This window comes from Grampus griseus, assembly GCF_964374135.1.
Source record: "Grampus griseus genome assembly, chromosome: 1".
Taxonomy (NCBI): Eukaryota; Metazoa; Chordata; class Mammalia; order Artiodactyla; family Delphinidae; genus Grampus; species Grampus griseus.
This window is the reverse complement of record NC_139017.1, coordinates 71094627-71122607: the sequence shown is the minus strand read 5'-3', so window position 1 is coordinate 71122607 and position 27981 is coordinate 71094627. Positions and strand designations below refer to the sequence as shown.

Below are 27981 nucleotides of genomic sequence, written 5' to 3'. Positions count from 1 at the left end.
AGTATGTAATCTCCAATGTCCCAATAAAACTGTACAGAAAGGCACCAGGAGACAAGGAGTGGGCTTCTGGGGGTCTTTATTAAGTGATGCTTTAGTCTCAGCCTCTGCCAGGGACTGGAAGTGGGGGTGATCCCACTCCCCCCAGGTTGTCCCAGACTTGCTGTCTTAGAGGAAGGAGGCAGGCAGCCAGTTCTCCTCCGAGAACAGTCTGGGAAGCTAGGCTAGTGCTCTGGGGTGGGGAACAGCAGAGCTGAGATCCCCGACCCTCAACCCCCAGCCTGAGCTGTATGTGCAGCCCGAGCGGGAGGGGCCGAGGCAATCCTGGCCAAAGCCTCCCACACTCAGCCCCACTCTTGCTGCTCCACTCACTGCCCTGAGCTATTCGTGATCTCTGCTCTCACATTCACCTCAACACTCCAGAAGTTAGCCCCATGCTCAGCTCCTCCAGGCCTTTAGTCCCGGGGAAGGACAAAAGTAGGGAAGCCCATCAGGGCAGAGGGTCCCTGGCCGGGCAGCTTCAAGAGCCTCTCCTTTCTGCTGTCCATCCGAACACAGGCCCCTCCCTAGATAGTAAGGGGGGTTGTGGCCTCAAACTTCACCCCTCTCTCCTCTTACTGGCATCCCACTCTGTCCCAGCACAGCAGCCCAGAGCACAAAGCGCAGTGACCATGGGGCTGGCGGGCACAGAAGCCCTCATTGGCATATAGGCCAGACTGCCTGCAGCCGTCGTGGGCCTGCTCCCTGCCCTGGAAGCTAGACGAAGGGAGACAGAAAACAAAAGTGGGGCAATGAGTGTGCATCCCCTGCAGCAGGAGGAGGGGATCTAAGCCCCGCCCTGCTACTGGCGCAGGCAGCTCCAGGCCCCTCTTCCTTAAGAGTCCCCAAGGCTCCAGAGCTGCCCAGCCCCTGCAAAGGGAGATGAGAGGGGGATGGGTGGTCCTCAAGGAGAGGAAGGGTCTGCAGAGAACCACCCAGACACCTGGTGTTACCCAACTCTACCCCCAGGCCCAGAGGGCCCAAACTCCTGGCACCAACCACCCTGCGTCTTGGGTGAGGAAGAAGGGCCCCTTCTGCTGTCCCTTCCCCTCAGAGGTCCAGGAACCACTCCAACGAAACGCAGACACCCGTGCCTGCCACCTGCCCCTGGGGAAAGCAGGGGGGCTGAGGCAGGAAGGCTGGCTAGGGGCCAACAGGCCTCTCCTGCTCCAAGCACTTTCCTTGCTTTCCTGACGTCGTCTTGGCAACAGGGGGACCCCACCCTCCCAGCTGGCTCCTGGGCCCTCCCTGCAGCCTGTGTGCAGCTGGGCTTCCTTCCTGTGTGCGTGCGTGAGTCTGCGTGTGGTGGGGTGACTACAGGTGGTGGTCCTGGCTGCCAGGGAGGGCAGGAGAGATCTGGAGTCAGCCCCGCTGCAGGGCCTGGGGGTCGGTCTCAACCAATCTCCTTCCACTGCTTGTAGAAGTCCAGAACATTCTTGATGTCCACACTGGCATGTGCAGCGGCCTGCAAGGCTGCCTGTAGAATTGGGGGGAGGACAAATGGAGGAGGGTCTGACCTCCCAAACTCTGGGACAAGTCGTTGAGGGGCTGGGGAAGGGGTGATGGAAGAGGAAAAGGGCAGCTGTCTGGTCTGAGGGAGTCGACACCGGTACCTCCTCCCCATTCCACACTCTGCCAAACATCACCCCATGACCCACCTGCATAGGGCCTGAGAGCGTGCTGGGGTTGTCCAGTGGAAGGCCTGTGATGATGGTCACCATGCCACTCGGGTCCTCCTCACCTGCCCCCTGGGCCAGAGTCAGCTGTTTGCAGCTGTCCAGGATCTTATAGAGCGTCCTGGTGGGAGCAGGGGGAAGGCGGGCCAAGCCCCAGCATTAGCACAGCCTGAACACCAGATCTCCAGGGCACAGGAGAAGCTGGGGGTGAGGAGGGCACCAGGAGAGAGCGAGAGAAACCAGGCAGCCCAGAGGAGAGGGTCCTGGAAGCTGGCCCCAGAGGACATGCTACAGGGACTGGGCAAAAGTTCAATGAGTGAGGAAGCTGAGCCCAAGGATCTCAGGGCCACGGGGGCTCAGATGCTGGAGCAACTTCTCACTCCATCTAAGGTGAGACCTGCAGGAGGCCTCCGGCAGAATAAGCCTGGCCCCGCGCTGGTCCTGCTGCCTGTTACGGAATTCTCCGGCCCCGTCCCTCTGTCCTGGGGAGTGCCCACAGAGGAGCAAGGTAGGCAGCCTATCTGAGGTTCTAAGGGTGGGGGCTGAAATTTTACCAGGCATCTGCATCCTGCCTCTTCAGCTTATGCCGCTCAAAGCTCTTCCCCACCTCTTTCTGGCAGCGAATGTACCTGCAAAGGAGACGAGAGAGTGAAGGTTGGGGGCAGGGGAGAGGGAGGGCACCTCATACAAAGCAGGCCATTGTGGCGCAGGGGACCCAGTTTTATCGGGGGGGGGCACGTCTCCCACATCACAGGTCTGTTTGGAGTCATTCTGAAGTGGCTTCCTAGCTGCTGAGCCCAGCTTGCTTTTCCTCCTGATAACATCAATTCTTTGGTTCCTCCCTGGGGAGGAGCTGGGAGGGGAGAAGCAGCAGGTGCTTTTCAAGTCAGTGCTTCTGGAGACAAGGTCCAAACAAGCAGGCTTTGTGCAGCTTTCTGACCAGGCAAGGGCAAATGCAGAGGAGGGGTGGGCCAGCCAGCAGAGAGCAGGGAGCTTTCTCCCTCTTCCCTACACCCAGTGTCTAGTCCTTTTCTGGCCCCAAAGGCCAGAAGGAAGGGCCTGTGCTGGGCTGAGCACCTATACACTGCCATCTGTCCCCTCAGCCCCATGGGAAGCCCCTGGGCAGCCCCGATGAAGGCACTCCCACCTTGGTCAACCTGATCACCTAAAGCAGGAGAACCTCCTGCAAAGGAGTCCATAGGTTGGAGGTGGGGGCTTGTTCCCCTCTCCCCGGTCACAGTGATCTCATGTTTGCCCCAGAGGTAGATGGACAGCAGGTCACTGTTCCCCAACAGGGCTCCTAGCTCCTCCAATCGCTGTCTATTTCAGCACCTAAGACCCTGACTTCTAATTATGTCTTCGGCTTCCCTCCCCAGGCAGTGAGCCAACTGTGACCAGGGGCCACGTGTCTTACACGAGGAACACACGCATTTGTTGTCTGTGCTCAGCAGAGGTCCAGCCAGGCCTGCACTCACCTGTTCCCTTTTTTAAACTCTGCCTCCAGGTATCGGATCCCATCCCGGGCCCCGGGGTGTTCCTTCTTCAGCAAATCCAGGCCATCGATCACTGGCGGGCAAGATGGGGGGTGGGGGAACAACAAAACAGATGAGCTCAGGCTGTCGGGACATGGGGCTCTGCAGAAGCATCTGCACTCACTCCAGGACACACTGCAGGAAAAGGGGCCGTAGCTCCTACAGGAATCCTGAAGTTCTTTCAAAGACTGACCTTCTGCCAACAATGTATGTTGGCAACTTACCAACTGCTTTCACTTAGATTTTCTCATCTGTTTCTCCCAACCACCTTGTGAGTCAGGGTTTAACAGGGATTGTCATGCCCACTTCACAGATGAAATGACTGAAGTTCAGAGAGGCGGCAGGACTTGACCAAGGCCACTGTGTGTAAACTGGGCCCCAAGTAAGGGTCTCTCAATCCCAAAGCCAGATTCTCTTTTAGCCACACTCTCTGCTCCCACCTCTCCAATATACTCACCTGTCCTTGGGATGATGACAATGAAGCGGCCACTGGTGGCCAGCTGGCGGATGACAGGGAGGTGGTGGCAAAGGGCTTGGGTGTCGGGGACGAGGTAGGGAGACATTGCTGACTGGGCCTTGGGCTGCTGCAGGCTCCCTTCCAGCTGAGAGACCTCGAGCTGTTGAGAGAAGGCAGAGTGGGTGGAGCTGCGTGCAGCCTGGGCAGGGGAAGAATGGTACTCAAGGTGGCTCTTATGGGGCTCCTCCTGCTGCCAATGGGAACCAGGGACCCCTTCGACGAATGGCCTCATAGGAAAAGTAGACAGAAACAAGTGGTAAAGGAAAGAGGAAGAGAAAGAGAAGGAAAAGAGACAGAAGTGAAGGCAGAAGGGACCACAAAAGCTCAGTGACAAGTCAGCAGCTGAAAGGCAGTCTAGGAGGCTGGGAGGGTAGCCAGGGCAAGGTAGAGAGCCACAGCGGGCAGAACAGGGGCTGAAGCTGGAGGGCTGAGGACGTGCCAGGGGGCTTCAGGCAATAACCAGATCAAGAGCAGAAGGAGCGCGGGGCCCCAACTTCTTACCTGAAGTCGTAGCTGGGCCATGTCTCTCATTAGCCTGTTCCGCCGAGCTTCCTCCTGTGCCTACAAGGGGAAAATACCAGGTGCTAAGCTTGGGACAAGAAGCTGGGGGAATGAATATTCCTTTCTCCAGTGATCAAGAAGACCAAAAGGGATTCCTGGGGTCTGAAATAGGTACGGCCTCATATAAAGTCAGCTCTCTATCACTCCTGATAAGTGAGGGGAAGGGAGGTGTGGGAGAAAAAATATCCCTCCTGTGTAATCTGAACACACTTCATTAGCAGCCCACAGAAGCTCACGCCTCCCAGGGAGAGAGGGAGGGGATGGCACCTGTCTGTGTCTCAGGGTTCCACCTCTGCTCCTCTCAATCTGTCCTCCCTCCCAGGGGATACCATCCATGCACCCCTTCACTTTCTATCATCATCCACTTGCCAACTTCTTCCAAAAGCTGCAGCTTCAGCCCAGACCTGACCACTCCTGAGTTCCAGACGTACATACCCAAATGCCTACTTGACAGCCCAACCTGTTTCTCAGAACCTGCTTCTCATCCTCTAGTGTACCCCAGCTTGCTAAGTAAACCACCATCTGCCAAGCCAGAAAGCTTAGCTAGCTTTGACTTTTCCCTCTCTTTCAGCCCCAGAAGCTATCAGCCTCCCAGTCCTGTCAACTGTACCTCCTAAAAAATCATTCACATCCCTCTGCATCCCTCCATCTTCAACATGCAACCCCGGTCTAAGCCAGTACCTCCCACCTTGACTATTATAACCACCTTCTTTTTGGTCTCTGCGTCCAGCCCAACTCATTTTCTCTGCCTGCAACCAAGGCAATCTTTCAAAAACCATCTGCTGTCCACCATGGCCCTGACTAAAAGTCCTGTGATGGTTTTCCTTTGTCTTCTAGATGAAGTCCAAATTCCTTAGTACGGTCTAAAGATGGGGACTTATTCTGAAAGACATGGGGAGCCACTGAAGGCTCTTTGGCAAACTGGCATCATCAGAGTGATGCTTTAAAATATTAATCTGGAATGTATAATCTCATCCTCATCCTAAGAAGACACCAGACAAAGCCAAGTGAGGGGCATTCTACAAAACAACTGCACAATACTCCTTAGGACTGCCAAGATTATAAAAGACAAGGAAAGGGACTTCCCCGGTGACGTGGTGGTTAAGACTCTGGGCTCCCAATGCAGGGGGCATGGGTTCGATCCCTGGTCAGGGAACTAGATCCCACACGCATCCCACAACTAAGGAGCTCGCCTGACTCAACTAAGATTCAGTGCAACCAAATAAATAAATAAATATTAAAAAAAAAAAAAAGGACATGGAAAGACTGAGGAGACATTAAAACAATCAAATGTAATGTGGGATTCTGGAAAAGAAAATAGACATTTACAGGAAAACTAGTGAAATCTGAATAAAGTCTGTAGTTAACAGGATTGTACCAATCCTAACTTCTTAGTTTTGATAATTATACTATGGTTATGAAGTGTCCACCTCTTACCCGCCTGTGGAGTGTCCCCTTCGAGAAACTCTGGTAGAGAAAGCAAAGAAGGGAGGCAGAAGACCAGACCCATCGGGAAAGAGGGGTCCCTAAACCAGGCAGACACTAGAGCCCAGAGAGTAGGAGCAGCGCCCCGCCTGGCTTGCAGAGAAGCTAAGCTCCCACAGCAGCTTAGAACAAGGACAAGAGCCTGGTCTTTCCAATTCCAGAGCCCTGGCTCTGCCACTGATACCTCCTCCTTTGTCATTCTGAGCCTCCTTGTCTATAAAATGAGGCTGCAAGCACCCACCTCACAGGGCTGTTACAGAGTTAAATGAGATGTCACATGCAAAGCAGCTTTGCACATGGAAAACTCTCGGTAAATGATGGGAGAAGGCAATATGACAAGGACCACGCTGCTGCTGCCAGGGGATAAACCCCTTGGGGTGGAAACGTGACTCAGGCAGAGCAGGAGGCAGTCCCAGCAGGCAGTGTGGCCTGAGTCCACCGTGGCCTGTGGTGTCTAGCACCACACCAGAGGGGCTTTCAAGTATTCCGTGCCCCCAGGAGGAGTCTTCGGGAGGTTTAGGCCAGAGGAAATGCCTGCAAACACTCTAACATTTTTTGAAGCTGTGTGACTTCCCCGTAATTATTTTTGTAACCCCCTGTGTTTCCCCCTATGCAACAGCAATGAAAGCCTTAACACAAAAGGTTAGTTTTTAACAAAACGTGCTTGCTTTTAAGGCAGCAAGGAGGGGGGTTTCTGGGGAGACTGTGCCCCTTCCCATCCGCAGGAAGGGGGTGCTCATAGGTCGGGGAGCCTGCGGCTGGGGAAAGGAAGAACATGGGGGAGGAGACTGGCTTGAGATGAAGAAGAACCCCTGGGCTTGCCAAGACACGTGGGCCGTGCTTCCCGTGCCAGACACCACCCCCCCAAATGTACTGGTGCCACTTAGCTTGGGGAGGACAACACGCCCAGGGTTGTGCAGGCCCCACTAAAGAACCCACAGTGTTGCTCACGAAGTATTAGCCTCACAAGAGAAAGGCCTGTCTTGTTTGCTGCTGTAACCCTCATGCCTAGGATACTGACGGGTCTGGCATAGAGCAGATTCTCAGTAAATATCTGTGGAATGAATGACTGACTGGAAAAGAGGTAACACAGGCCACCTCCTACTCTTTGAGGCTTCTGTGGGATGGAAGGGTTCCTGCATGGTGTCTGATGCCAGGATCCCTCCATTCCTCAGTCTTCATCCCTCGAAAAGGAAAGGGAAAGGAGCATTTTGCTGAGCACACGTACTCCACAGCACACACTCCATAATGCAAAGTGCAAAGTGCCTGCCATTCTCTATCATTGCACAGTCACAGCAACCCCATAAAGCTGATTCAACTATTCCTGTGTAACCGATGAGGAAACAGACTTAGCAAGGTTAAGTGACTTGCTCAATTCAGACTAGGAGCTGACAGAGATGGCCCTCAATCCCCAGTCAGTCTACATACAGGCCGGTGCCAGGCTGCCCCTGCTCAAAGCAACTCTCACTCCCTATCAGCCCTCAGTTCCCTCCCCAGGCTCAGTCTCCCCGGCCCCAATGACCAGGTTCTTCAGTCGAGGGCCACCAGTGTGTCTAAGCCTCTGACCCTGGGTTTCTCAGTGAGCCCATGGGAGCAGAGCAGACAGGGAGGGGAGGCCTGACTCACCATGCGGAACTGGGCCTGGGCCTGCTGCAGCAGGCTCTCCTGCTCAGACTGGGCGATGCTGACGAAGATGCCAACCTCTGGGTTGAACTGCAGGATGCTGCCTTGCAGGCGGGCAACGAAGTGGCCAAAGCTGCGGATGCAGCAGATGCGCACGACCGTCTGTGAGGAGACATGGGAGGCGGCCCGGCTGAGCAGGGCCCTCCAGGCCCGCTGGCCCCCGCTTCTCCCCTCCGCCGTCCCTGCCAGTCCAACCAACTCAGCAACACGGGCTCCCTCGTAAGGCCTGTGGTCTATGGGGTGGAAAAGAGGAGCGCCGAGGCCCAGGGCCTCTAGCTAACGGAAAAGGAGTGGGCAAGTAGGGCGAGGAGACTCCCAGAAGGACTAGAGAAGCAGGACTCAGGGCTGAGAAGAAAGAGACAAGGGCATGGGCTGGGAGTGATGAGACCTGGGTTCTTATGCCATCTTTCTCTGGGTCTCAGATCCTAACGTGTAAAATGAAAGGACAAACTAGATCACCATTTCCAACTTATGTTTTTGGCCAGCAAAACCCTTCTTTCCCCATCAAACAAAAATCTTATCTAGAATGCTAAAATATAAAACAGACTATCAAGCCAAGCTGGAGAAGGAGGAACCAACGAGGGGGTGGGGGTGGTGTGTGTGTGTGTTGGGGACGGGGGCTGGGACGCCTGTCCACTTGGCTTCCCTTTGCTGCCCCAAGACGGCCCATGTGGTGACACAGATTCAAGGGTGAAAATCACTGGACTAAATGGGTAGCACATGCCCTTCCAGCTCCAACTTTCTGTTTGCTGGTCAGCTTAGAGGAGGCTGGGCTCAGAAAAGAAAAGAGACCAACAGAGATTTCAAAGCCCTAATAATTTACTTGTTTGGTCCTCTCCAAAAAGCGGAGAAAGGGGAAGGAGGCTTGTTCTACAAAGGGAGACACTACCAACAGCAAACCTGTGGAAGGACATCCTGCCAAGGAGGAAAGGAAGTCCAAATGGTTCACCGAGTGAAAAAGGACTCACAGCTGCAGCCCCAGGGACATGCTCCCTGTCTGGATGGAAGGGGTGCCTGCCCGTCCCCTCCAGCCCTGAACCCCTGCTTTGCTACTGAGTCTGATGAACAACAGAGCTTGTGGCGTGAGAAATGATATCCCCACCTCCTCTGAGGTGCTGAGCAAGAGCCGATCCGTGTCGAAGTTAAAGCGTCTGTGGGCAGCCCGGAGGGGAGGCAGGTTGCGAAGTGCCATGTCCTCTGGGAGCAGCAAGCTAGACGGGAGGTCAGGCAGTTCACAACCTTCAAGAAGATCCTGGACCTCAGGACACAGGACCAGGCCTGGGGAGAAAGAGGACACATGAGGCCACCTGCTCTATGGGAGCCCCCAGGCAGAGGGACACAGTCCTTCCTCAGAGGCTGTGAGACAGGACATACTCCTCAGACACAAAGTGGGGAGAGGTGGCGGGGAGGAACGGAGAGATGGGTACACAGGGCCATCAGGCAGAGCTTTAGGAGACCAGAGCTGGGAGGGTTAGAGGACCGCTCAGACTGGGATGGCCCCCTGACAGAGGGACAATTACACTAGGATGGATGTGAGAGGAGGAGCTCTGGAAGAAGGAATGGACTGCCCTTGGGTGAGTCCAGAGGTAGGAGAAGGCGATTTCTAGCTGGAAGGTGGCAGGAGGGGATGACCCAGACAGATGGGCTCTGAAGGTCAAGGTCAATTCTCAATGAGGAAGGCAGCGGTGCCACACCAGTGACTGGGGCTGGCTCACAGGCTCCCCTCACTCTGCTCTTGCCACTCCACTGCCTTCCTTCCCCAGGGAGCACACTCCCTGGTGGACCAGGCCACCTGCCCACAGTGGGGCAGTGTTGGGGCAGGAAACCAGAGAGGCCCAGACCACAATGACTGCTGTGTGTTAGGGAGGATAGGCAGTGAATCCCATTAACCTCCTTACCCTAAGGACCAGGTTACCAGGAAGGGGGAGGCGGGCTTTGTGGGGCCAGTGAGGGAGAGAGAGGGAGGACAGTGCCAGGGACTCACTCACCAGACTCTTGGAGTTCGCCAGCAGCTGGCAACAGATTAAGCAACACAGAGAGGCGGTTCCACAGACTTTGAGAGCTCTTGAGGGAGAGAGAGAAGAGGAAGCCTTCAGCTGGGGCAGTGCTGGAGGCTGGCAGTGAACAAGAAAAGCACTATATCTGAGGGGTCTGGGGCTATGGTCACAGGCCTAGAAGCGTTTGAGAGAAAAATTAACAAAAGAGGCCAAGGCGGGGCTCACGGAGGACTTGGAAAACAGGGAGGAATGAAGAAGGGGACCATGAAGCCTCACTGAACTTCATCAACCGCTGAAGGCTTGAAACCACAGGAGAAACTCTCTGGATCTTGGTAGTGGAAAAAGCTAGAGCGCTGGAGGAAGCGTCTCCCTGTCTAGCACAAACTTTTCCTTTCAGCCCTCCACGTGTCCACACTGGGCCACCTCTCTGGGGATATGATCATCTTCACCACACCGCCCTCGATGACTAACAATGACTAACTAGCTGTCATCAGGCACAAGCACATGCCCAAGGCTGTGCCTGGCCCTGACCTAAACTCCCTCATCTAGGGAAGAGGGCGACCTGCAGAGAAAAGGGTCTTCCACAGCAGGCAGGTGTGCTACTGGAATAAAGGAACACTGAAGAAAAGCCTCAGGGCACCGGAGGCTCAAGATTAAGACTCTGAACCTGAGAAAGGAAGGAAAAGGTCACAATCACGCCAGCCAGTCTTTATGGCAGCCCGCTTCTGACACCACTCACTCCAGCTACAGGACTCTCTTTAAGCCGTTTCCCTGCTCACAACACCTGCACCTTGTCTGAACATCCTGTCACTTCCCAGTCTCATCTCTCTTGTCACTACTCAGTGCTCTCTCCTTTCTCTGGACTCCGGTGTTTACCTATCAAGGTTAGCCCTTGAACACATACTGTCACAGACGTTACTCATAATGGCAGGCATTATGCCTAGCGTTGGGGACACAAAGCAGAATAAGCAGTGCTATTTTCCCAGTCCACAAAATTTGTATCCCAGCCCAGGCCACAGACTCTTTGAGGGCAAAGGTCATGCCTAATCCTTGCCCTGTAAAAAGCATAAGGAGCCAGCACAGAGCAGGTGCTTGACAATAACTTTTGTCTTGACCAGCCCACCTGAGGGGATTCCCACACCCCATCCTGGCTGGCACCCTCCCCTTACACCTTGGGACCTGACGGAGAGCAGTGGGAGTGGAGTGACGCACCTGCGCACACACTATGATGAGGTCGGGGTTAGTCCGTAGCCAGTCCAGGAAGACTTTCACAGCAGGAAGCAGGCCTTCCGCCATCAGGACTTGCAGCTTCTCCTGGATGCTGTGCTCATTCCGACAGGAGCGCCCACTAGACTCACTTCCCTCCGACTCAGAGCCCTCTTCAGAGGCTGGGGATGGGTGACAGAGAACCAGGATGAGCGACTAGTAGGCACATGGCAACAGGCTTCAGCTCTGTGCGGGGAGCATGCCCCAACCTGCTTGGACTCTTCTGAAGAATTCTGATGTGAGAAGAGAGGACTCAGGCTCCTGCCTAACTTTTCTAGGCTCACTAACTAGTTGCTATTTTTTTTTTTTTTTTTTACTAGTTGCTTTTAAGCCAAGAGCCTGGTGCCTTTTAAAATACGAGCTAAGGAGCTTCCCTGGTGGTGCAGTGGTTAAGAATCTGCCTGCCAATGCAGGGGACATGGGTTAGAGCCCTGGTCCAGGAAGATTCACATGCCGCGGAGCAACTAAGCCCGTGCACCACAACTACTGAGCCTGCGCTCTAGAGCCCACGTGCCCCAACTACTGAAGCCCGCGTGCCCTAGAGCCCGTGCTCTGCAGCAAGAGAAGCCACTGTGATAAGAAGCCCACGCAATACAACGAAAGAGTAGCCCCTGCTTGCCGCAACTAGAGAAAGCCCGTGCACAGCAACGAAGACCCAACGCAGCCAAAAATAAATAAATTAAATAAATTAATTAAAAAAAAAAAACACGAGCTAATTTGTGAGGTCTACAGCTACTCACTCAACTGATATTTATGATGTGCCTATACTGTGCAAAAGGCAGGGCAGACAGTCAGAAGTGAGCTACAGGTGGGGAGAAAAGGGGTACAGAATTAAAAGAACTACTTCCAACTCCTAGCTCTTCAAGTCTGCAGGTTAGAACACTAAGTAGTTCACACTCCAACTCTGAGCATCAGCTTCCTCATTTCTTTTATTCATTCAAAGTCCCAACCATGTGCCAAGCACTGTGTTAGGTAATGAGGATACAGCGATAGACAAAACATGGACTGCCCTGCCCTCAAGAGGCTCATGGTATTGCGGGGGAGGGACAGACAAGTCAACAGACAATGTCACTCAAGTGGGAAAAGGCTGGAAGTTGCCAAGGTGCAGAGTCTACAGGAGCCCACAGGAAGCCTACCCTTGGAGGAATCCCAGACCAAGTGACTTTTAAGCTAAAATCTAAAGTGAGAATTAGGCAAGCAATTGGCGAATTGAGAGGCTCAGGGCAAGGGAGGAAAAGTATATTCCAGACCAAAGAAGCACCGTGCACAGAAGCTTGGAGGTAAAGAACAGAATTTAGAATAGGGATGATAACTCTTCCACCACAAGACTGCAGTGAAAATTAGATAAGACCCCCAAAAAATCCAACCTAGTGCTTGGCATAGAGTAGATGCCGCAAATGCTCACTGCTGCTGCTGACCAGGTGCCCGCTTTGCACCTCAGGGGAAGACCCTCAGGGAAACAGTCTCATTCTAATCCACCTGCCCTGGTGGGTGTGGTTTTACTAGCTTCCAGGAGCCCTGGTAGGACCTGGGATGGCACGGGAGGGAGTTACAGCTGCAGTGCTGTGTAGGGAGAAAAGCCCCAAACCCACGGGGCAAGGTGGGAGTGGGAGGAGAATAAGACCATGAAATCAGTTGGGAACTGAGAATAAGGAAGTGAGCAGCAGAGGGGATTCCCAGGAAAAAACTCCAGGCCACACTACAGGCAGAAGCCGAAAGCCAGGCAGTGAGGGTGGGGATGAGAGGTACTCAAACAGAGAAAAAAGTGGCCTCTCTCAGATGAGTGCCGATGGTATAGAGGTGAGGACCAGAGCAAGATGATGAAGAGAGGCCCAAGTACCTGGCTCTGAGGGCTTGTCCACATCCCCATTGACACAGGGCCTGCGGCTGGCCAAGGTGGGAGCTTCGGTGGCGGGCTGGAGGAGCAGGTTGCTGAAGGTGGGGGCCAGTCGGAAGCAGCGTTTAGTCTGGAACATCTGGGTGGACATGGCTTGTAGATTGCTGGCAATGCTGGCCTCACTGGGGCCCAGTGGGCCGTTGAGGGATTCAGGAGCCTCTGACCTGGCCCGAGGTGGCTCCAGGGCTGGGGACCGTGTCCCTTCCTCGTCCTCCATATCTTCCAGGTCTGATCGGGACTCTTGGCTGTTCATTTCTGAATCTGTCTCGGCATCAAAGGCTGTTCCCCCACCTTCAAGGCTCTTGTCGGAGCCACTGTCTGAGCCCTCACTGGCCCGGGGTGAGTCATGGCTCGAGTCTGAGTCAAAGCCTTCACTCAGGTCACTGTCATCACCAGCTTTGGGTGGGTGGCGCCGACGGCGGAGGCAGGAGAGGCGGGAGAACTTCCGGCTCTTTCTGACCTCGCCATCTTGAGATGCTGCAGGAGGAGGCTCAGGACCCGGCTCCTCCACCTTCTCCAAGGGTTCCTTGGACTCTGCTTCATCTGTGGAAAGAGGATGGTCAGGTGGGGCCTTAGGGACAAACCGGAACGAGGACACTGGCAGGTGCTCTTCGACAGCACCTCCCCTGCCACAACTGTGTTCCCCTCCCACGATCCCCACACCCCATGCTAACCTTTCCACAGTCACAACCTCCCCCGTGCCTGCACCTGTGCCATCACTCTGGAATGCCGGGACGGGATTCTCGCCCTCTTCCAGCTCAGCTTGCAGCCGTATGTTGACATGATTGACAAGGTGGGAGAAGAGGGCCAGGGTGAAGGCAATGGCTGCACTGTACTGCTTGGATCCTAAAACCAGGAAAGCCAGCATTAGGGGCCCAGGGCCCTGAAAAGGAGTAGGCTCCACTAATTTCAACCTCATCTCACCTGTTCTCAACCCTTCCAAGGACCCAACTACCTCTGAAAACTTCCTCTAAGGTAAAAAAAGACTTCTCAGGTCTCTTCACTCGCATCCTGTAATGCGGAATGTGCCAGCTCATCCTGCTTCCTCATGTAAGCTCATGGATGCTCTTGTCCCATCTCATCCTCCCTGGCTTTGATGCCTTCACGCAAGCGTCTCCCCATATGCCCCAAGCATCTTTGCACCCAGCCCTGCCTCCCCCTCCCTTCCATCCAACTTTGCTCTACATACACCTCCGGCAGACAGGTTTCCAGAACTGCCTAACTGCCCCCACCCCCAGCAAGTCTGAATTCCGTCTGGATCATCAGCTAAGCATCTCAACCACTGTGTCTGCCTGGGTCCTGGCCAAGGGTACGTGTGTTTGTGGGTGTAGGAGGGCGGAGGGGGTGGGAATATGCTGTCGCCTTTGTTCATTCACTAGGAGCTTCTTTAGGGCAGGGTTCCTTGCCCCTATCTCCCACAGCCAGGCAGCGACACAGGTAGTGAAGGGACTGCTTGTGGAAGCAAGTTCATGGATAAGGAGCTGCAGAAAATGGTAGTGAGGATCCCAGAAGCCAGTCGGGGAGAAATGAGGGACAGAGGGAGAGTTACCTGCTCTCTTCAAGCTGTGCACACCCATAAGGCAGATGATGACCATCTGAAAGATGAGAAGGTCCGGGAGGAAAGCATATCCACTCTCATACTCCTCCTCATCCTCACTGGCCAGGCTGAGGTTGGGTGAGGAGGGCAGGTAGAAGAGACAGAGGTTGAAGTCCTCCAGGACTGACTGGCAAAGTGATGTCAGCTCTGAGTCCACAGAGCTATGGAAGGGCAGGATAACAGGGGAGGTCAGTGATGGGGGCTGGGGCAGGCAAAAAGAGCTGGGAATACAGGATTCAGAGAAAAGACCACAGGATCCTTAGCGGAGACTTCAGAAAGAGGAGCAGGGGGAATCAGTGCTTGCTGGTCTCCAAAGCAGACAGAATAACACGGGAAGGGCAGACACGCAGTGGAAGGGATGTGGGTAGGCTTCCCATTCGGCCACTCCTTCAACATCTAGTAAGCACCCACTGTGCCAGAGGGTAAGCCACCCAGAGAATGGGCACAGAACCTAGGGTGAGACAGTGAGGGATGCCAAGAAAGGACTAACCAGCTAAATAATTTCCAATCAAAAGGCAGAATTCACCAGCCCACTCCCTCCTCTTCAAGTCCCCTGCCAGAAAGAAGCCATCGTGATGGGGCTCACAGGACACAGTTCTTGCTCACACTCTCTTCCACTCACCTGCTTTTGGGCTGCAGGAGGCTTTGCAGATACATAAAGTTCACCAGCAACCTCTTAATGTCTTTACATCTGAAATGAGAGGAGCCCAAGGTAAATGGTGAACAGCTCCAGGGTCCCTATGGTCCTACTGCACCAACTGCAGAAAGACCCCCTCTTCCCACAGGCCCACTCACCGCTTCTTGCTGGGAGAGAGCTTCCGAGTCTCGCACTTCTTCAGCTGGTGGTACATTTTGGCTGCCTTGTCATACAGCCGCTTGAGGTTCCCATAGGCCCCCTCAAAGGACACTTCCGACTGGATGCTGAAGGAGACAGAGGTGAGCTACTGAGTCTTGGCAGAGGCAGAGGGGGAGAGGGGAAATGTCAGTCTTCCAGGGATTTAGGGAGCACTGTTTCTAGTCAACACAGGCTGCTCCCAGCCTCCCCTTCCATGTATGTACTCAGGGTGAAAGCTATCTTTCCTAATAAAATACACACATACAACTTCCAGATTAATCAGAGTAATGATGACATCTGCATCTCCTCTGTATCTAGAAATGGGACAATTAATCTCACTGAATGTTACAAACTTAACTTAGTTACCATCCCTGAAATACACTATCCTTCATCTTAAAGCACAGGCACTTAATAGGTAGCATTTAACAAGCATTTACTATGCGCAAGGATATTTACATACACTACTTCAGTTCATCCTCATGATGTTCATTCAAATGCAAATATGTACTGAGCACCCGACTCTGTGCCAGGCACTGTACCCTACTATTGTCCACATTTACAGATGAGGAAGTAAAGCCTGAGAGATCAAGTATAATGCAAAGGTCACATAACGGACTTCCCTGGTGGCGCAGTGGTTAAGAATCTGCCTGCCAATGCAGGGGACATGGGTTCGAGCCCTGGTCTGGGAAGATACCACATGCCGCGGAGCAACTAAGCCCATGCGCTACAACTACTGAGCCTGAGCTCTAGAGCCCACAAGCCACAACTACTGAAGCCCGGTGCCTAGAGTCCGTGCTCCCCAACAAGAGAAGCCACCGCAACGAGAAGCCCGCGCACCGCAACAAAGAGTAGCCCCTGCTCACCACAACTAGAGAAAAGCCCACGCGGGGCAACGAAGACCCAACGCGGCAATCAATCAATCAATCAAACAAAGGTCACATAGCTAAAACATAGTAGAGTTGAGTCTCCAACCCAAGTCTGTCTTACCACAAAGGCTATGACCTTAAGAGCATGCTATACTTTTAAAAAATGTCTTGTTTTTCGAAACATCTTTTAATTACAAAAAGCAGTGATAGAAAAGAAATACACGCCAGTGGTGAATTAAATATAGCTACAGGGCTTCCCTGGTGGCACAGTGGTTGAGAGTCCGCCTGCCGATTCAGGGGACACGGGTTCGTGCCCCGGTCTGGGAAGATCCCACATGCCGTGGAGCGGCTGGGCCCGTGAGCCATGGCCACTGAGCCTGCGAGTCCAGAGCCTGTGCTCCGCAACAGGAGAGGCCACAACAGTGAGAGGCCCGTGTACCGCAAAAAAATAAATAAAGAAATAAATTTTTTGATACTCCTTCCACTGAGAAGTGGGCTCTGTGTCACCTCCCCTTAAATCTTGGCAGGGGATGAGGGTGGGAGACAACGACTATGCAACTGCTTTGACCAAGAGAATACTGCAGGAGTGACTCCACCAGTTTCCAGGCCCAGGCCTTAAGGGATTGGCAGGCTCTACTTCCAAGTTTCTTGGCTCATTATCTGCTGTTGGAGCCCTGAGCCACTATGTAAGAAGTCCATCTGCCCTGAGGAAGATACCACATGGAGAGGCCCTGAGACTACAGGGAGAGGGAGAGGGGTCCAGATGAACCAACCCTCCAGACATATCAGACCCCCAAATCAGCCAAATACCACTGACTGACCCTAGACAATGCCACCAGGAGGAGAACTGCCAAACTGGGCCCTAGCCAAATGCCTAACCCACAAACCATGAGATATAATTGTTTAAGCATAGTAGAGGAGGACCTTATTTGGCACCTCCCAAACCTGGATGTGCTTGGCTCTCTTTGAAAGTGATTCACCCTAAATCATGATTATGAATGTGATGAGGGATCCAGGACAAGTAAGGGGGGCATTCCCTGGAAGGCATGCAAGGAATGGGAAAGATGCAATGGGAGGTTATAATATAAAACCTGGTAATCATATTCAAGAATGAATACACAAATAACGAAGGCTGGACAGGGTGTGGAGAAAAGGGAACCCTCCTACACTATTGGTGGGAATATAAATTGGTGCAGCCGCTATGGAAAACAGTATGGAGGTTCCTCAAAAAACTAAAAATAGAGTTGCCATATGATCCAGCAATCCCACTCCTGGGCATATACCCAGACAAAACTATAATTCAAAAAGATACATGCACCTCTATGTTCATAGCAGCACTATTTATAATAGCCAAGACATGAAAACAACCTAAATGTCCATTTACAGATGAATGGATGAAGATGTGATACATATATATATATATATATATATATACACATATATACATATACACACACACACAATGGAATATCACTCAGCCATAAAAAAAGAATGAAATAATGCCGTCTGCAGCAACATGGATGGAACTAGAGATTATCATACTAAGTGAAGTAAGTCAGACAGAGAAAGACAAATACCATATCATATCACCTATATGTGGAATCCAAAATATGACACAAATGAGCTTATCTACAAAACAGAAAGTCTCACAGACATAGAAAACAGACTTGTGATTGCCAAGGGAGAAGTGGGGGTGGAGGAGAGATGGAGTGGGAGTTTGGGGTTAGCAGATGCCAACTATTATATGTATATAGAATGGATAAACAACAAGGTCCTACTGTATAGCACAGGGAACTATATTCAGTATCCTGTGATAAACCACAATGGAAAAGAATATAAAGGAGAATGTATGTATATGTATAACTGAATCACTTGGCTGTACAGCAGAAATTAACACAACATTGTAAATCAATTATATTTCAATTAAAAAAAAAAAAAAGAATACAGTGGATGGGAGGCCAGTCTGTAGCGATCTAGTAACAGACCAGGGTAAATATTTGTTGATACAGAAAACAGGTTTCCTTGGCCAGGAAGGCAGAATTAGGTTATTTTACTTGACACCTTAGTAGCTGACCATTTAAGCTATGAAGACCACCCTCATTCCCTTTAGGCTTTGAAGCCCAATTCACTATATAACTTCTTCTGAGATAGATTTGGCTTCTCAAGTAGAGAAGCCAATCTAGCCCTGATTAGGTGGCAACAGTGAGCTTCCTGGCAGTTTATGTCTCACTAAGACTTAACCAACGGCATTCTCATTTACCTGTCACTCTCATGTGCATTTGGTTATGGTGACTTAGTAACCTAAGCCTAATCAACTTTGGGTGCCCTGAAAAAATTGTTTTTTCATTCTAAGAGCTAAGTGTGAGATCCAGGGAAGCAGTGATCCACCCTGTTAAACTTGTCCCCCTGTGCTGTCATCTCTGTCACCTCAAGACACTGAAGCTCTATAGTTCTGAAGTTCTTGTCAGAGGCTACTTTGGTACCATTTTATCAACTATATCAAATTTATTTCCTTCTTCAGGAAGGCGGCAATCCTGTTATTTTTCATGACAGCAGACAGCTACTTCAGCTGCCCAAGTATCTACAAGTCCAGGTGGCTATGTGAAAAGCAGCAGGGCTGTGTCAGGATGCCCCTGAGAGAAGGGACACCCTCAATCTTAGCATTCTTCTATCTATCTCACTCAGGAGCTAGAAAAGGGAGAAAGGGAAGAGAGAAAACAAAGGAGGAATTGTGCAGACATGAAAGTAGGGCTGGGGAAAGAGCTGGCAAATACTCACCAGCGCAGGTAGCAATACATGGCTTCCACATTATAGTACTTGCTGCCGGCAAGTGTGCCCAGCTGGTTGAAGGGCATTCCTGGAGAGGAAGAAAAGTCACACAGTCTGTAGCCATAATACTCACCGAAAGCTGCAAGGCCCAACCCACGTTAAGCATCAGAGAACTCATGGGGAGAACAGCGGGTCTGCAGGCGACACTGGTGTCTCAGGTGATCAGCAGTTTAATCGTGCTCCTCCAGGCGTTATCTATTCTAGACTCACTTCCTATCAGTCTAAGCCCACCTGGACCACCAGGGATTTCAGCACTGACAGCTGCCATTCCTTCAGCAGCAGCTGTGCCTCTTCCAATGCTGACTGAACTCCATGGAGCCCTCTCCTCTATCCCAGCTCAGTCTCTCACCTCTGAGTTCTCCTTCCTACATGCTAATCCCCATCTTTCCCTGTAATGGAGCCTGATCCGTTCCCTCACTGTGCCTCCATGGGGGCAGCTGAAGTACGGTCCCCTCTTTCTACAGAAACCTCAGGGACAGGGAAGCCATCTTGTCTCTCCCTCTTCTTCTGCCTCCTTCCTTCTTAGCTCAAGACTTTCCCATTTCTCTTCTCCTTCCACCATCTTCTGAGTGTGTGTTACAAGGGTCAGAATGCAGAACCAAGGTGAAGTATGAAAGAATTGAGAGTGGGTGGGAAGGACCCAGGGGGAAGTGAGTATGGCCTGCCTGCCATCTCAACATTGTCTTCCTCTTGGAAAATGCTGCTGGGTTGGGAGGCCCCAGTGGAGGGGTCCACTTACCAATCTGGGGAGCCACTGACAGGGCTTGGTAGTAAAATCTCTCAGCTAGCAGCTCAGTGTCTACGCCAGCTAATTCATTCTGATATCGTGCTGCAGGAGGGAGAGGAGGAAAAGAAATACAATGATTCCGTGTTTCAGAAAAACCTCCCCTCATCTGGGAGTCTACTCTGGAGAACTGTAATAAGAGCCCGGGAGGAAGATACCTGAGCTAGAAGGCAGGCTGCTTGGGTCTCTGGCACAGTCTTAAGTCTGCATGACTATGGGCAAACTGTTCAACTCTCTCTTCCTTGCTGGTAGGTCCAAAATGTAAAGAATATTTAGTGTTTGTAAAGTAAAGAGGCTCTTCTTGATTATCTCTTCCCAATGAAGGGGCTGCAGCATATATAAATGCTTGAAAAGACTTCTGATATTTGGTTCTGGAATTCAACTGCTCAGTTCTAGAGAGAAGACATTACTAATGACACTTGGTCAATCTACTGTGAAACAGCTGATTCTCTCTGTGCCCCTTGCCTATAAAGGGTCCAGGAGTGGGATGGGGGCAGGGAGACGAGCCTCAGATCAATAAAGGATAATGCATCTGACAGCCACACACCGGCAGCCTAATGACAGAACCATTGTCTATCAGGACTAGAGACCGGGGGCCATAAAGCAAGAGTACTTTTCCATTCTGAGAAACATATTTCAGGCAGGTAAGTCCTCCCTGAGGTCTAACTGCAATTCCTCTAGGAATCCATGAAGAGAAAACCCCAAAGGAGAAAGACATCAAATTAAAATCTTCCTAACCCACCGCTGAAACCAGGTTATCACCCTGACTTTCTTAAAGAGCAAAGACATTTTCCTTCTTCTTGTATTCACCATCCTTTTCGACTCATGCACGAACAGTGAAAAGAAGGAAACACTGTAAACAGACTGGAGGAGAAAAGTTATCAGAGGCCACACTGCGCCTCCTGCTCTCCAATCACGTAAAGGGTGGTACCAACAAGAGCAGTTGGAGCCTGTCCTGTAGCCCAAAACAGAGAAAAATGAAAGGTTCGGATTCTTACACAAATCCCCCAGGTACACTAGACATCGGTGGCATGCCATCTGTGCCCAATCCATCTCCTTCCCTGAGGCAGACACTGGCTTCTTGCATCCTGAGAAAGAGAGAGAGAGAAAGAGAGAGAGAGATATGTTTATAAGCCCATTCCTCTGTCCCTACCTTTGGGGAAACACCTTTCCTAGGTGGAGAAAGGAGATAAAGAATCCAGGGCTAGTTTTAGAACACGGCCTTATGGGGCAGAGAAGACACCCATCCAGGACACAGATAGAGACACAGGCTCACAGGTAGACAGAAGTAGAGACACAGAAACTCATAGGCAGGGGTCATTCATAGGACAGAAAGGAACTAGAGCAGATGGGCTATGGTCCTCAACCTAGGACAGCTCCCTGGGGGAAGGTCATGTGAAAGGTCAGCATAGGAAGGCTTCTAGAAAGTAGAGGTGAGGCTCAAGTGTCAGTACAGTTGTGGGTGCCTTGGGTAGCAGCTCCCCACCTAAAGGTAAAAGGTTTGGGTAAAGATGGGAAACTTGCCCAGGAAGAATGGCATTTGAATGAGGCCAAGGTAAATGCTCCTGGCTTCTGCTTGGTGGGAGGTCCACAGAGAAGGCAGCCTATGGAGAGTCTATTCATGAGGGAAACGAGGTCATCTTGCCTGACCTGAGGACTGGTGGTGGCCAGAGCCAAACATGCATGGGCTCTCTCCTCTCCCTTCACCCAGGCAGCCTTGTAACTTCAGAGAGCTCCGGCTACTTGGCAGGCAGTTTTCCCATGTGCCAGGTACTGTTCTAAGTGTATTAAAATATCAACTTAAGTAATGCTCAAAGCAACCGCATGAGGTAGTTACTCTTGTTACTTCCATTTTACAGTTAAAGAAATCAAAGTTGCACAGCAGGTAAGTTGCATAGCATCCTCCTATCCATTCCACTTTGCAGCCACACTCCTGGGTGTGGAGCTCCCATTCTGAGCAGCCTTTCCTAATATTCTTTATAGAGACATCGCTGAGTTGGCTGAATGAGAAATATCAATAAGGAGAAAAACTAAAATGATTTGGGGAACTGACCCTTTGAAATAAGGGTTCTTAATCTTTGTTTAAGCTACGGACCCCTCTGGCAATCTGGTATAACACCTATAAATGTTGCCTTGGATTGACGTTGTTTTGTTTTGTTTTGTTTTATTTTTGGCTGCGCCACACATCTTGCAGGATTTTAGTTCCCCAACGAGGGATTGAACCCGGGGTCCCAGCAGTGAGAGTGCCAAGTCCTAACCACTGGACCGCCAGGGAATTCCCCATTGTTTTGTTTTTAAATGTTTTTAAATGTACAAAGTACAGTGCTCTGCTTCTGACCAGAGAATGCTGCCACATAGGGGTGCAGACACAACCTCCATCTCTGACCCAGAATGTCTTTGTCCTGGTGAGGGAAGGGGCATGGGGCTGGGGGAGGGTAGGGGGTATAAAGAGCAAGGGGAGTTGGAGGAAGAGGGAAGGAGCTCTAAAGGATAGCTGAACTGAAGAGAAAACCACCATAGCTGCCAGTACCTCAGAAGGCCAAAAAGAGATTTGCACTATCTTGAAAGAATGTCCATGATTTCCCCAACGTTTCTAAAAACTTTAATACTTTCATCAAATACTAGGAAACAATCTCTAAAGTTAAAACAAATGCCAGCCAAATTCAACTGGAAGAAAAAAATGCTATTAATAACATCTTTCAGTGTCAGACCTACTCTAGATCATTCCATTCCCTCCCCGACTCCCCATCGGTCTACAATCCCAGACTGAAGAGGGCTCTCTCTCTCCTTCCTTAAGATCTTTACCCCAAGTCATACGGTTGTTTGGGTAAATCCAAATTTCATGAAGCATTTGTAGGTCTTCTAGAATGCTCTCTGCCTGGCTGGGTCACAAGGTACATGGATCCTGAGGGATAAGAAGGCCAGAAGTAGAAGCATATGAACTTGCTCCTCGAGCCCACCTTTCAGGTTTCACTGACCTATGAGGGGGTCGGTGACATGGGTCCAGTCGATGCAGCACTGCAGTTCTAGCTGGTAGTGGGACTGGATATAAAGAAGGAGATGCTGGTAGAAGCCAATACCAGCGACCAGGTGTGTCCTGTAGGCACATTCCAAGGTGCTCCGGCTGTGGATATGCTGGAGATTGGGAAAGGGAAGGGGCTAGTTAAGCAACAAGATCAGAGTTCTGCTCCCCCATCCCTAATCATATTCATCTCCCTGAAGAAATAAACTTATCTTCTTGGCTCTGGAACTTTATCCACATCTCCTCTCACTCACAAGTTACCCCTATACCCTTAGACCTACTTCTCTGGTCTCCCCATCTGGGATCAGGCTCCCCTCCTTCCCTGATCCTAATTCCATATGACTCCCTCCCTTTCTGCTATCTCTTCCTTGGTTTCCCTATCTACAACCATACTCTGGCCCACTTGCCTCGCTGTCCTTTTCTTCCTTAGCTTCCCCTCTTTAGACAAACATCTTCCCAAGATCTTGACCTCCCCTTACCTTTTTGTTAGTCTTGATAAGCTGGATAACTTCGTAGTACACCTTTCTCCACAGCAGCTCCTCTGCCTTCCTCCCATAGTCCACCGGGTGCAGGAACATAAGCTTGACGCAGAGCTCACGCAGCCTGGGAGGGTGTAGAGGAGAGCATGAGAGGGACTGCCCATCCCTTGGTGAGGGACACAAGAACTGAGGACAAGAAGGCATTTGCCAACACCCCGACTGACAAATCTCTGTGCCTCGCAATAGACATCCAGGGTCAGTCAGTAGGACCCAAGACAACAGCAGTCCTGGAAGGCAGTGGGAGCCCCAAAAGACAGAGGCAGGAGCAATAAGAATTTTAATAATCTTCATTTCTTTCCCTGCACCTTTCTCTCCTTTTTACTCTGCCTCTGTATCTCCTCCTTCTTTCCTTCATTATGCAGTATGGCCAACTCCTCCAACTCAAACACCATTCTAATGGTGTTAGATGTAGAAGCTGCAGAGAGTGAGGGATCCCCTCTCCCTCTTAGGAAGGCCAGAGACTTCATACCCCATTATTGTACCATGAGGTCAGGAGATAAAAGAGAACATGTGTCTATATGTGACAGGGTTCCAGGTGGAAAGGAATAAAGAAACTGTAAGAATGTGTAGTTTAGAGTCTCAGCTTACTTGTTCCTCAAGCTAATGTTCTCTGGTTTGAACACTTCTTGATAAGCAGTTTTGTTGCAAAGGATGAGGTCAAGTCGATGCACAGCCTCCACCACGGCCCTGCAGGGAAATATAGGCAAACAGCCTCTGAGCCATGTGTATGGTCCACCTATGATGCTGGAACACTGATCCTAGAGGAAAAGCTAAAGAATTTGGGGTGGGGAAACTAAATGGCTGCAGATTGAGCTCCGTACAAAACAAGATGAACACAGTCTCCATCCTGACACAGCAGTCCCCTCAGGAGACATCTGGCAATGCTGAAGACATTTTTGATTGTCACTACCTGGGGGAGGGGAAGAAGAGGCATGCTATTGGCATTTACTGTGTGCTGCTAGACACCCCACAATACATGGGAAAGTCTACCACCATAACTATCCTGCCCCAACTGTCAACAGTGTCAAGGTAGAGAAACTCTGTGATATGGAAGGTAGACTCTCTCGATGGAAAGAGCATAGGCTGTGATGCCAGGCAAAACATCTAGGGTTTGAACCTGGCTGTGTCTTACTAACTCTATAACTTTGGGCAAAATTACCTACCTCTTTAAGCCTTAGTTACCACATGCATAAAAGTGGAAATAATAGCAGTTACCTCAAAGGGCTGTTGTGAGGATTAAATGAAATAATTTATATACAGCACTGGTATACAGTAGGCATTCAATAAATATTGGTGGAAGGAATAAATTATTATTATGCAAAAGCTTATTATCTCTGACATAAAGGAAAGGCATTCCTAATATAAAATTCTGCTTTGGAATAATGGGGTAAGAGAAAGGGGGAGGGTGTCCCTAAACTGCTTAGTTATAAGGTCTCCTGGATCCTGCTGAAGGAACTGTTTCTTTAATATAAAGTGTAGGCTCTGGAACCAGACAGTCTGGGTTCAAATCCTAGCTCTACTTCTTACAAGCTATGTGGTCCTGGGTAAAAAATCTAACTTCCGGGACTTCCCTGGTGGTCCAGTGGTAAAGAATCTGCCGTCCAATGCAGGGGACATGGGTTCAATCCCTGGTCGGGGAACTAAGATCCCACATGCCGTGGGGCAACTAAGCCTGCGTGCCTCAACTAGAGAGCCCATGTGCTGCAAACTACAGAGCCCACGCACCCTGGAGCTTGCACACCACAACTAGAGAGAAAAAACCCACACGCCACGACTAGAGAGAATCCCGCACGCCGCAAAGATGCCGCATGCCTCAACGAAGATCCCGTGTGCCACAGCTAAGACCCAATGCAGCCAAAAAAAAAAAACCCTTAAAAAGAAAAATCTAACTTCCTTATGTGTCAGTTCTCTCATCTCTAAAATGGGATTAATATCATCATCTACTTTGTAGGGGTTAAATTAGCTAATATATAAAGCACTTGTAACAGTGCCTCGTACACAGTAAGTACTCAAAAAATATTAGTCTTCATCCTGAGGAAGATATTCCAGACCCTAAGAGAAAAGTTCAAGGAAACTCTACAATGGATGGCCAAGAGGTGCCTGGGTAAGTATCATCTCTGGAAGGGTAAAACCCAGAGGACAGACAGCAGCTGTGAGAACAGGTGAATCAGGCACAGCTCTGGACACAAAACAACCAAACAATAGGGAGTGATGATTCATAAAACAGTCCAAAATTGTTTCAGAACACTGAAACATGCTCCTGGGCTGGGGAAAGTGGGCCACAGCAGGCTAGCATCTTGTGGTGGCTCAGGTGGTACACCACTAAAAGCTGTCCTGTACAGGGCGAAGTGACCGCCAACACCCAGCTGAGTGGGTGGGATGGTAATCAAGGCCTTCTCACAGGCAATCTTAAGAGCCCAGCATTTCTCCAAACACCTCCTGGGCTGCCTAGAGATGGAAGCCAAACCCTTTCAGCCATCCTGGCCCTCAATGCCAAGGGCAGCACCAGGCAGCCATCAGTGATATGCCAGCTTAGCCCCCAGGAAAGGGCTTTTAACTTCAGTGCCATGCACAGATGTAAGGAGGCTGTGTGTGTATGTATTTTTATGGACAGGCCCCAGAGCTTTCCTTAGATTCTCAATTCAAAAAGGTTAGTAACCACTACTCAAGGAAGTTCTAATTGCAAACTCTTAAACCTGAGAGGTCTCCGCACTTTCTTCCACATTTCCCATCAGACCCTAAGCTCCTCCACTAAATTGTAATCTCTAGAACAAAAACTACAAAAAAAAGTCTTGTGTCTCATTCACTATTGTAATCCTAGGCCTAGCAGTGTTAAAAAAAAATGTTTTTAAAAAAAGTTAAAATTGGCCTAATTAACTGGTGCTTGTGTCCCTTCCAGCATCCCTTTTCCAGCTGCCTTTTCTGAGGGGCTTAAAACATTTCAGAATTTCATTTCTGTAAACAGACCGTGGGAATTTCCCAAATTTACTGAAGGTCGGATGACAGTTACATAGTCTAACAACATATTTACCTTGGGCCAAGAAATCAGACCTTCCTCCCCCAGTTCTTCCACCAATCAACACTGCTATAATAAATAATAAAGAGAGATCCGCTGCCTCAAATTTCCACCCTGCCCAAAGCCAACAACACACAATTACCAGCAGAGATACCCACGTGCACACATGTAAACCACACATGCAAACATATCCGCTTAAGTCAGTCAGTTCTGTGAGGGCAGTGGCTTGAGAAAAAACAAGATTTGTGAATGATTAGAAGGATGACCAGAGCCATTTCCAAAAGCTGGAGACAAGTAAGGAATCTTGCAAGCACTGCCCACTCTCTGTCTGACAGGCAGCACTGACAATCGGCTGCATGACAAGGCACACGTGCCATCCCAGCCAACTGCTCACCCACCTGGAGACTGCTTGGGGCAGCCCACAGTGAGAGCCCTGGGGCTGATAGATTGGATCACTTTTCTATTTTTGCATCAGCCTATACTCCCCTCTGCCTTCTGGCTTAGGAAGCCAAAGCAGGCAGGATGCCTACTCAAGGGAGGAAAAGACAACATGTTCTTGACTCTTTCACTGTCAAGATGAGGCCCATGGCTCTGAAGCTGGTCTTCTCATGCAAACACCTCTGGTTCTATAGAGCCTGAGCCGAATGAAAACCCCAAACCCTACTCCCTATTAGAAAGCAGAAAACTCAATTTGGTCTCTATGCTTCAACCTACTTTGATCCAGTTCAAGAGCCCATGTTTCAGCTGCCCCACACAGAAAATCCTCGACTCGGGGCAGGAGGAGCTCACTCAGGATGGGAAGAGCTCATACTGGCCTGTTCCCAACAGAGGGCTGAAAGGCTGAAGATGTGAGTGGCACTGTGGAAATCAGAAACCAGGAATGGAAGTTGCCTGGCAAGAGACTGTAGTCATGAGGCTGGAAGGAAGGCAGAACTCAGGAGTCCCCAGGTGCCCTGAAATGGGCTCCTATGACCTAAGAACATTCTGGACTCAAAGTCCTTCACCGCCCTTCCAGTCCAACACAAATAGTCTTCCAGCCTCTTTCTTTTCATTCCGATTCCCAAAACTTAGAGTCATAAGGGACCTCAAAGCCTATCAAATCCAAACCTCTCCTTTTAAGGGTGAGAAAACTGAGGCCCAAGGTTAAACTGTGAGAGAATGGCAAAGCAAGGGGCTGAACCTGGCTCTCTTGATTTCAGTCCAGGCCTCTTCCCTGTAAGTCCTTACAGGGTTCTAAGCACCATTCCCTTCCGGGTTTTTCTCCTATCTGTGACCCCGCCCTCACCTTCCCAACCCCTGCAGTCCCCAATTCCCACCTTCTTACCCCAAATCCGCAAAGCTCGGTGCCAGCCCCAAGCTCACTGCGGAAGGTATCCCTCCACGTGCTTCCCTCCCAACCTCCCACCCACCCAATTCCTTCTTTCTGCTCAATCCAGCGTTACGGGGCCCCGAGCCCTCTGCTCCCTCCAAAATTGCACCCCCCCCTCCCTCGCCCGCACCCCAGCCCGGCACCAGAGCCCGCCCGCCCGGGAGGACCCGCCCCTCGCTGTCCCCCCCCCCCCACTTCCCTTGGCGGCTGCACTCACACCCCGGCCCCTCTCACCGGTAAAGCCGCTTAGTGTGGAGGACCTTTGCTTCGGGCTCGCTGCTCTCCCCTGTGGGGGGGCCTTGGCTCATGGTGCCCGGGCCCGGGGGCGGATCCCGGTCACAGACCCCCGCCACCTACCGCTACCGCCACCACTGCCGTCTCCGACCGTAGCCGCAGCCACCACCGCCGCCGGCCCTGCTCGGCCGCCATAGCTGCGAGGCAGCTGCCCGCGACAGCTCCTCCTCCGCCTGCCAA

General features: G+C 51.0%; 1 protein-coding gene across 3 annotated transcripts; it reads right to left on the bottom strand.

Moving 5' to 3' along the window:
* Window positions 1-69: 69 nt before the first annotated feature.
* On the bottom strand, window positions 70-27956 carry SMG5 (SMG5 nonsense mediated mRNA decay factor). Of its 3 annotated transcripts, none has more exons than XM_082667906.1 (22): window positions 27865-27956; window positions 23711-23809; window positions 23063-23186; window positions 22540-22696; window positions 20560-20649; window positions 19517-19606; window positions 18727-18805; window positions 15043-15168; window positions 14870-14938; window positions 14200-14408; window positions 13359-13496; window positions 12594-13193; window positions 10700-10875; window positions 9479-9554; window positions 8593-8768; window positions 7434-7592; window positions 4263-4322; window positions 3702-3861; window positions 3188-3278; window positions 2267-2341; window positions 1695-1833; window positions 70-1513 (listed from the first exon to the last, which is right to left on the bottom strand). In XM_082667906.1, exons 3-22 carry the CDS (start codon window positions 23159-23161, stop codon window positions 1430-1432), a joined length of 2853 nt encoding a protein of 950 aa, XP_082524032.1. In that variant the 5' UTR covers window positions 23162-23186; window positions 23711-23809; window positions 27865-27956; the 3' UTR covers window positions 70-1429. The 3 variants fall into 3 exon arrangements, with proteins under 3 accessions (XP_082524032.1, XP_082524031.1, XP_082524033.1); XM_082667905.1 differs by having other exon boundaries at window positions 27742-27950; XM_082667907.1 differs by lacking the exon at window positions 27865-27956 and adding an exon at window positions 27463-27540.
* Window positions 27957-27981: the final 25 nt, after the last annotated feature.

Coding starts and splice junctions, on each gene's coding strand:
- SMG5 (XM_082667905.1), bottom strand. CDS start 27,815: ATGAGCCAAGGCCCCCCCACAGGGGAGAGCAGCGAGCCCGAAGCAAAG. Junction 14,409..14,869: donor CTCCTGCAGCCCAAAAGCAG/GTGAGTGGAAGA, acceptor GCCCTTCCATAG/CTCTGTGGACTCAGAGCTGA. Junction 13,497..14,199: donor GCACAGCTTGAAGAGAGCAG/GTAACTCTCCCT, acceptor TCCTGGTTTTAG/GATCCAAGCAGTACAGTGCA.